The 8,983-nt window shown below is 52.0% G+C and overlaps 1 protein-coding gene across 1 annotated transcript in view; it reads right to left on the reverse strand.

The window, feature by feature from the left end:
• Positions 1 to 460: 460 nt before the first annotated feature.
• LOC144955720 (ADP-ribosylation factor-like protein 2-binding protein) overlaps positions 461 to 8,983 on the reverse strand; it is a 35,692-nt gene continuing 27,169 nt past the window's right edge. The window contains exon 7 of the mRNA XM_078885864.1: positions 461 to 676. Within this exon, the coding sequence (XP_078741990.1) occupies positions 596 to 676 (81 nt within the window). The 3' untranslated portion in view covers positions 461 to 595. The remainder of the gene's footprint in view (positions 677 to 8,983) is intronic.

Consider the following 8,983-nt stretch of genomic DNA (forward strand, 5'->3'; position numbering starts at 1 on the left):
AGTGAGTAAGTGAGTAAGCGAGTGAGTGAGTGAGTGAGCTCACAGCTGCTGAGTGAGTGAGTGAGCGAGTGAGTAAGTGAGTAAGCGAGTGAGTGAGTGAGTGAGCTCACAGCTGCTGAGTGAGTGAGCGAGTGAGTAAGTGAGTAAGCGAGTGAGTGAGTGAGTGAGCTCACAGCTGCTGAGTGAGCGAGCGAGTGAGCGAGTGAGTGAGCGAGTGAGTGAGCGAGTGAGTAAGCGAGTGAGTAAGTGAGTAAGCGAGTGAGTGAGTGAGTGAGCTCACAGCTGCTGAGTGAGTGAGTGAGCGAGTGAGTAAGTGAGTAAGCGAGTGAGTGAGTGAGTGAGCTCACAGCTGCTGAGTGAGTGAGTGAGCGAGTAAGCGAGTGAGTGAGTGAGTGAGCGAATGAGTAAGTGAGTAAGCGAGTGAGTGAGTGAGTGAGTAAGCTCACAGCTGCTGAGTGAGCGAGTGAGTGAGTGAGTGAGTGAGCGAGTGAGCTCACAGCTGCTGAGTGAGTGAGCGAGTGAGTAAGTGAGTGAGTGAGTGAGCTCACAGCTGCTGAGTGAGCGAGTGAGTGAGTGAGCGAGCGAGTGAGCGTCTCTATCGCAAGGCTTGCCGACTTGCGGACAGGGAGGTGACCACGAGGCCTGACCCCAGGTCAAACCCACGCCCCTCCTTCTCCTGCACACACACACAGTGGTGGGGGTGGCGGTGGTGGTGGTGGTGACGGTGACGGTGGTGGTGACGGTGGTGGTGGTGGTGGTGGTGACGGTGGTGGTGGTGGTGATGGTGGTGACGGTGACGGTGGTGACAGTGGTGGTGACGGTGACGACGGTGACGGTGACGGTGGTGGTGGTGACGGTGGTGGTGGTGACGGTGGTGGTGGTGGTGGTGACGGTGGTGATGGTGGTGACGGTGGTGACGGTGGTGACGACGGTGGTGGTGACGGTGGTGGTGGTGGTGACGGTGGTGGTGGTGGTGATGGTGGTGGTGGTGACGGTGACGGTGGTGGTGACGGTGGTGGTGATGGTGGTGACGGTGACGACGGTGGTGGTGACGACAGTGGTGGTGACGGTGGTGGTGGTGACGGTGGTGGTGGTGACGGTGGTGATGGTGGTGACGGTGGTGACGACGGTGGTGGTGACGGTGGTGGTGGTGACGGTGGTGGTGGTGACGGTGGTGGTGACGGTGGTGACGGTGATTGTGGTGGAGGCACAGAGATGGAGTATTCAGGCGATACATACACACAGTGGGTAGGAAGCAGTCTGTGTGAGTCTGTGGGTCTCTGTGTGAGTCTATGGGTCTCTGTGTGGTGAGTCTATGGGTCTCTGTGTGATGAGTCTATGGGTCTCTGTGTAGTGAGTCTATGGGTCTCTGTGTGGTGAGTCTATGGGTCTCTGTGTGGTGAGTCTATGGGTCTCTGTGTGGTGAGTCTATGGGTCTCTGTGTGATGAGTCTATGGGTCTCTGTGTGATGAGTCTGTGGGTCTCTGTGTGAGTCTATGGGTCTCTGTGTGGTGAGTCTATGGGTCTCTGTGTGAGTCTATGGGTCTCTGTGTGAGTCTATGGGTCTCTGTGTGAGTCTATGGGTCTCTGTGTGAGTCTGTGGGTCTCTGTGTGAGTCTATGGGTCTCTGTGTGAGTCTATGGGTCTCTGTGTGAGTCTATGGGTCTCTGTGTGAGTCTATGGGTCTCTGTGTGAGTCTATGGGTCTCTGTGTGAGTCTATGGGTCTCTGTGTGAGTCTATGGGTCTCTGTGTGAGTCTATGGGTCTCTGTGTGAGTCTATGGGTCTCTGTGTGAGTCTATGGGTCTCTGTGTGAGTCTATGGGTCTCTGTGTGAGTCTATGGGTCTCTGTGTGAGTCTATGGGTCTCTGTGTGAGTCTATGGGTCTCTGTGTGAGTCTATGGGTCTCTGCGTGAGTCTATGGGTCTCTGCGTGGTGAGTCTATGGGTCTCTGTGTGAGTCTATGGGTCTCTGTGTGGTGAGTCTATGGGTCTCTGTGTGAGTCTATGGGTCTCTGTGTGGTGAGTCTATGGGTCTCTGTGTGAGTCTATGGGTCTCTGTGTGGTGAGTCTATGGGTCTCTGTGTGATGAGTCTATGGGTCTCTGTGTGAGTCTATGGGTCGCTGCGTGAGTCTATGGGTCTCTGTGTGAGTCTATGGGTCTCTGTGTGGTGAGTCTATGGGTCTCTGTGTGGTGAGTCTATGGGTCTCTGTGTGATGAGTCTATGGGTCTCTGTGTGAGTCTATGGGTCGCTGCGTGAGTCTATGGGTCTCTGTGTGGTGAGTCTATGGGTCTCTGTGTGGTGAGTCTATGGGTCTCTGTGTGAGTCTATGGGTCTCTGTGTGGTGAGTCTATGGGTCTCTGTGTGAGTCTATGGGTCTCTGTGTGAGTCTATGGGTCTGTGTGTGGTGAGTCTATGGGTCTCTGTGTGAGTCTATGGGTAACTGTGTGAGTCTATGGGTCTCTGTGTGAGTCTATGGGTCTCTGTGTGAGTCTATGGGTCTCTGTGTGAGTCTATGGGTCTCTGTGTGAGTCTATGGGTCTCTGTGTGGTGAGTCTATGGGTCTCTGTGTGAGTCTATGGGTCTCTGTGTGGTGAGTCTATGGGTCTCTGTGTGGTGAGTCTATGGGTCTCTGTGTGAGTCTATGGGTCTCTGTGTGAGTCTATGGGTCTCTGTGTGGTGAGTCTATGGGTCTCTGTGTGATGAGTCTATGGGTCTCTGTGTGAGTCTATGGGTCGCTGCGTGAGTCTATGGGTCTCTGTGTGGTGAGTCTATGGGTCTCTGTGTGAGTCTATGGGTCTCTGTGTGAGTCTATGGGTCTCTGTGTGGCGAGTCTATGGGTCTCTGTGTGGTGAGTCTATGGGTCTCTGTGTGAGTCTACAGGTCTCTGTGTGAGTCTGTGGGTCTCTGTGTGAGTCTATGGGTCTCTGTGTGAGTCTATGGGTTTCTGTGTGAGTCTATGGGTCTCTGTGTGAGTCTATGGGTCTCTGTGTGAGTCTATGGGTCTCTGTGTGAGTCTATGGGTCTCTGTGTGAGTCTATGGGTCTCTGTGTGAGTCTATGGGTCTCTGTGTGGTGAGTCTATGGGTCTCTGTGTGAGTCTATGGGTCTCTGTGTGGTGAGTCTATGGGTCTCTGTGTGGTGAGTCTATGGGTCTCTGTGTGAGTCTATGGGTCTCTGTGTGAGTCTATGGGTCTCTGTGTGGTGAGTCTATGGGTCTCTGTGTGATGAGTCTATGGGTCTCTGTGTGAGTCTATGGGTCGCTGCGTGAGTCTATGGGTCTCTGTGTGGTGAGTCTATGGGTCTCTGTGTGAGTCTATGGGTCTCTGTGTGGCGAGTCTATGGGTCTCTGTGTGGTGAGTCTATGGGTCTCTGTGTGAGTCTATGGGTCTCTGTGTGGTGAGTCTATGGGTCTCTGTGTGAGTCTATGGGTCTCTGTGTGGTGAGTCTATGGGTCTCTGTGTGAGTCTATGGGTCTCTGTGTGAGTCTATGGGTCTCTGTGTGAGTCTATGGGTCTCTGTGTGAGTCTATGGGTCTCTGTGTGGTGAGTCTATGGGTCTCTGTGTGATGAGTCTATGGGTCTCTGTGTGAGTCTATGGGTCGCTGCGTGAGTCTATGGGTCTCTGTGTGGTGAGTCTATGGGTCTCTGTGTGGTGAGTCTATGGGTCTCTGTGTGAGTATATGGGTCTCTGTGTGGTGAGTCTATGGGTCTCTGTGTGAGTCTATGGGTCTCTGTGTGAGTCTATGGGTCTGTGTGTGGTGAGTCTATGGGTCTCTGTGTGAGTCTATGGGTAACTGTGTGAGTCTATGGGTCTCTGTGTGAGTCTACAGGTCTCTGTGTGAGTCTGCGGGTCTCTGTGTGAGTCTATGGGTCTCTGTGTGAGTCTATGGGTCTCTGTGTGAGTCTATGGGTCTCTGTGTGAGTCTATGGGTCTCTGTGTGAGTCTATGGGTCTCTGTGTGAGTCTATGGGTCTCTGTGTGAGTCTATGGGTCTCTGTGTGAGTCTATGGGTCTGTGTGTGAGTCTATGGGTCTGTGTGAGTCTATGGGTCTCTGGTTAAGTCTATGGGTCTCTGTGTGAGTCTATGGGTCTCTGTGTGAGTCTATGGGTCTCTGTGTGAGTCTATGGGTCTCTGTGTGAGTCTATGGGTCTCTGTGTGAGTCTATGGGTCTCTGTGTGAGTCTATGGGTCTCTGTGTGGTGAGTCTATGGGTCTCTGTGTGAGTCTATGGGTAACTGTGTGAGTCTATGGGTCTCTGTGTGAGTCTATGGGTCTCTGTGTGAGTCTATGGGTCTCTGTGTGAGTCTATGGGTCTCTGTGTGAGTCTAGGGGTCTCTGTGTGAGTCTGTGGGTCTCTGTGTGAGTCTATGGGTGTCTGTGTGAGTCTATGGGTCTCTGTGTGAGTCTATGGGTCTCTGTGTGAGTCTAGGGGTCTCTGTGTGAGTCTATGGGTCTCTGTGTAAGTCTATGGGTCTCTGTGTGGATCGATGGGTCTCTGTGTGTTGAGTCTATGGGTCTCTGTGTGAGTCTATGGGTCTCTGTGTGATGAGTCTATGGGTCTCTGTGTGGTGAGTCTATGGGTCTCTGTGTGATGAGTCTATGGGTCTCTGTGTGAGTCTATGGGTCTCTGTGTGGTGAGTCTATGGGTCTCTGTGTGAGTCTATGGGTCTCTGTGTGGTGAGTCTATGGGTCTCTGTGTGGTGAGTCTATGGGTCTCTGTGTGATGAGTCTATGGGTCTCTGCGTGAGTCTATGGGTCTCTGTGTGGTGAGTCTATGGGTCTCTGTGTGATGAGTCTATGGGTCTCTGTGTGGTGAGTCTATGGGTCTCTGTGTGATGAGTCTATGGGTCTCTGTGTGGTGAGTCTATGGGTCTCTGTGTGGTGAGTCTGTGGGTCTCTGTGTGATGAGTCTATGGGTCTCTGTGTGGTGAGTCTATGGGTCTCTGTGTGATGAGTCTATGGGTCTCTGTGTGGTGAGTCTATGGGTCTCTGTGTGATGAGTCTATGGGTCTCTGTGTGATGAGTCTATGGGTCTCTGTGTGGTGAGTCTATGGGTCTCTGTGTGGTGAGTCTATGGGTCTCTGTGTGAGTCTATGGGTCTCTGTGTGATGAGTCTATGGGTCTCTGTGTGAGTCTATGGGTCTCTGTGTGATGAGCCTATGGGTCTCTGTGTGGTGAGTCTATGGGTCTCTGTGTGGTGAGCCTATGGGTCTCTGTGTGGTGAGTCTATGGGTCTCTGTGTGGTGAGTCTATGGGTCTCTGTGTGGTGAGTCTATGGGTCTCTGTGTGGTGAGTCTATGGGTCTCTGTGTGGTGAGTCTATGGGTCTCTGTGTGAGTCTGTGGGTCTCTGTGTGGTGAGTCTATGGGTCTCTGTGTGGTGAGTATATGGGTCTCTGTGTGATGAGTCTATGGGTCTCTGTGTGGTGAATCTATGGGTCTCTGTGTGGTGAGTCTGTGGGTCTCTGTGTGATGAGTCTGTGGGTCTCTGTGTGGTGAGTCTATGGGTCTCTGTGTGATGAGTCTATGGGTCTCTGTGTGGTGAGTCTATGGGTCTCTGTGTGATGAGTCTATGGGTCTCTGTGTGGTGAGTCTATGGGTCTCTGTGTGATGAGTCTATGGGTCTCTGTGTGATGAGTCTATGGGTCTCTGTGTGGTGAGTCTATGGGTCTCTGTGTGGTGAGTCTATGGGTCTCTGTGTGAGTCTATGGGTCTCTGTGTGATGAGTCTATGGGTCTCTGTGTGAGTCTATGGGTCTCTGTGTGATGAGTCTATGGGTCTCTGTGTGGTGAGTCTATGGGTCTCTGTGTGGTGAGTCTATGGGTCTCTGTGTGGTGAGTCTATGGGTCTCTGTGTGGTGAGTCTATGGGTCTCTGTGTGGTGAGTCTATGGGTCTCTGTGTGGTGAGTCTATGGGTCTCTGTGTGGTGAGTCTATGGGTCTCTGTGTGAGTCTGTGGGTCTCTGTGTGGTGAGTCTATGGGTCTCTGTGTGGTGAGTCTATGGGTCTCTGTGTGAGTCTATGGGTCTCTGTGTGGTGAGTCTATGGGTCTCTGTGTGAGTCTGTGGGTCTCTGTGTGAGTCTATGGGTCTCTGTGTGAGTCTATGGGTCTCTGTGTGGTGAGTCTATGGGTCTCTGTGTGAGTCTGTGGGTCTCTGTGTGAGTCTATGGGTCTCTGTGTGAGTCTATGGGTCTCTGTGTGGTGAGTCTATGGGTCTCTGTGTGGTGAGTCTATGGGTCTCTGTGTGGTGAGTCTATGGGTCTCTGTGTGGTGAGTCTGTGGGTCTCTGTGTGAGTCTGTGGGTCTCTGTGTGAGTCTATGGGTCTTTGTGTGAGTCTATGGGTCTCTGTGTGGTGAGTCTATGGGTCTCTGTGTGGTGAGTCTATGGGTCTCTGTGTGGTGAGTCTATGGGTCTCTGTGTGGTGAGTCTATGGGTCTCTGTGTGGTGAGTCTATGGGTCTCTGTGTGGTGAGTCTATGGGTCTCTGTGTGGTGAGTCTATGGGTCTCTGTGTGGTGAGTCTATGGGTCTCTGTGTGAGTCTATGGGTCTCTGTGTGGTGAGTCTATGGGTCTCTGTGTGAGTCTATGGGTCTCTGTGTGGTGAGTCTATGGGTCTGTGTGTGGTGAGTCTATGGGTCTCTGTGTGAGTCTATGGGTAACTGTGTGAGTCTATGGGTCTCTGTGTGAGTCTACAGGTCTCTGTGTGAGTCTGTGGGTCTCTGTGTGAGTCTATGGGTCTCTGTGTGAGTCTATGGGTCTCTGTGTGAGTCTATGGGTCTCTGTGTGAGTCTATGGGTCTCTGTGTGAGTCTATGGGTCTCTGTGTGAGTCTATGGGTCTCTGTGTGAGTCTATGGGTCTCTGTGTGAGTCTATGGGTCTCTGTGTGAGTCTATGGGTCTGTGTGAGTCTATGGGTCTCTGGTTAAGTCTATGGGTCTCTGTGTGAGTCTATGGGTCTCTGTGTGAGTCTATGGGTCTCTGTGTGAGTCTATGGGTCTCTGTGTGAGTCTATGGGTCTCTGTGTGAGTCTATGGGTCTCTGTGTGAGTCTATGGGTCTCTGTGTGAGTCTATGGGTCTCTGTGTGGTGAGTCTATGGGTCTCTGTGTGAGTCTATGGGTCTCTGTGTGAGTCTATGGGTCTCTGTGTGAGTCTATGGGTCTCTGTGTGAGTCTATGGGTAACTGTGTGAGTCTATGGGTCTCTGTGTGAGTCTATGGGTCTCTGTGTGAGTCTATGGGTCTCTGTGTGAGTCTATGGGTCTCTGTGTGAGTCTAGGGGTCTCTGTGTGAGTCTGTGGGTCTCTGTGTGAGTCTGTGGGTCTCTGTGTGAGTCTATGGGTCTCTGTGTGAGTCTATGGGTCTCTGTGTGAGTCTAGGGGTCTCTGTGTAAGTCTATGGGTCTCTGTGTGGATCGATGGGTCTCTGTGTGTTGAGTCTATGGGTCTCTGTGTGAGTCTATGGGTCTCTGTGTGATGAGTCTATGGGTCTCTGTGTGGTGAGTCTATGGGTCTCTGTGTGATGAGTCTATGGGTCTCTGTGTGAGTCTATGGGTCTCTGTGTGGTGAGTCTATGGGTCTCTGTGTGAGTCTATGGGTCTCTGTGTGGTGAGTCTATGGGTCTCTGTGTGGTGAGTCTATGGGTCTCTGTGTGATGAGTCTATGGGTCTCTGCGTGAGTCTATGGGTCTCTGTGTGGTGAGTCTATGGGTCTCTGTGTGATGAGTCTATGGGTCTCTGTGTGGTGAGTCTATGGGTCTCTGTGTGATGAGTCTATGGGTCTCTGTGTGGTGAGTCTATGGGTCTCTGTGTGGTGAGTCTGTGGGTCTCTGTGTGATGAGTCTATGGGTCTCTGTGTGGTGAGTCTATGGGTCTCTGTGTGATGAGTCTATGGGTCTCTGTGTGGTGAGTCTATGGGTCTCTGTGTGATGAGTCTATGGGTCTCTGTGTGATGAGTCTATGGGTCTCTGTGTGGTGAGTCTATGGGTCTCTGTGTGGTGAGTCTATGGGTCACTGTGTGAGTCTATGGGTCTCTGTGTGATGAGTCTATGGGTCTCTGTGTGGTGAGTCTATGGGTCTCTGTGTGGTGAGTCTATGGGTCTCTGTGTGGTGAGTCTATGGGTCTCTGTGTGGTGAGTCTGTGGGTCTCTGTGTGAGTCTGTGGGTCTCTGTGTGAGTCTATGGGTCTTTGTGTGAGTCTATGGGTCTCTGTGTGGTGAGTCTATGGGTCTCTGTGTGGTGAGTCTATGGGTCTCTGTGTGGTGAGTCTATGGGTCTCTGTGTGGTGAGTCTATGGGTCTCTGTGTGGTGAGTCTATGGGTCTCTGTGTGGTGAGTCTATGGGTCTCTGTGTGGTGAGTCTATGGGTCTCTGTGTGAGTCTATGGGTCTCTGTGTGGTGAGTCTATGGGTCTCTGTGTGAGTCTATGGGTCTCTGTGTGGTGAGTCTATGGGTCTGTGTGTGGTGAGTCTATGGGTGTCTGTGTGAGTCTATGGGTAACTGTGTGAGTCTATGGGTCTCTGTGTGAGTCTACAGGTCTCTGTGTGAGTCTGTGGGTCTCTGTGTGAGTCTATGGGTCTCTGTGTGAGTCTATGGGTCTCTGTGTGAGTCTATGGGTCTCTGTGTGAGTCTATGGGTCTCTGTGTGAGTCTATGGGTCTCTGTGTGAGTCTATGGGTCTCTGTGTGAGTCTATGGGTCTCTGTGTGAGTCTATGGGTCTCTGTGTGAGTCTATGGGTCTGTGTGAGTCTATGGGTCTCTGGTTAAGTCTATGGGTCTCTGTGTGAGTCTATGGGTCTCTGTGTGAGTCTATGGGTCTCTGTGTGAGTCTATGGGTCTCTGTGTGAGTCTATGGGTCTCTGTGTGAGTCTATGGGTCTCTGTGTGGTGAGTCTATGGGTCTCTGTGTGAGTCTATGGGTCTCTGTGTGAGTCTATGGGTCTCTGTGTGAGTCTATGGGTCTCTGTGTGAGTCTATGGGTAACTGTGTGAGTCT

The sequence above is a fragment of the Lampetra fluviatilis genome, unplaced genomic scaffold, assembly GCF_964198595.1.
Source record: "Lampetra fluviatilis unplaced genomic scaffold, kcLamFluv1.1 SCAFFOLD_616, whole genome shotgun sequence".
Classification (NCBI taxonomy): Eukaryota; Metazoa; Chordata; class Hyperoartia; order Petromyzontiformes; family Petromyzontidae; genus Lampetra; species Lampetra fluviatilis.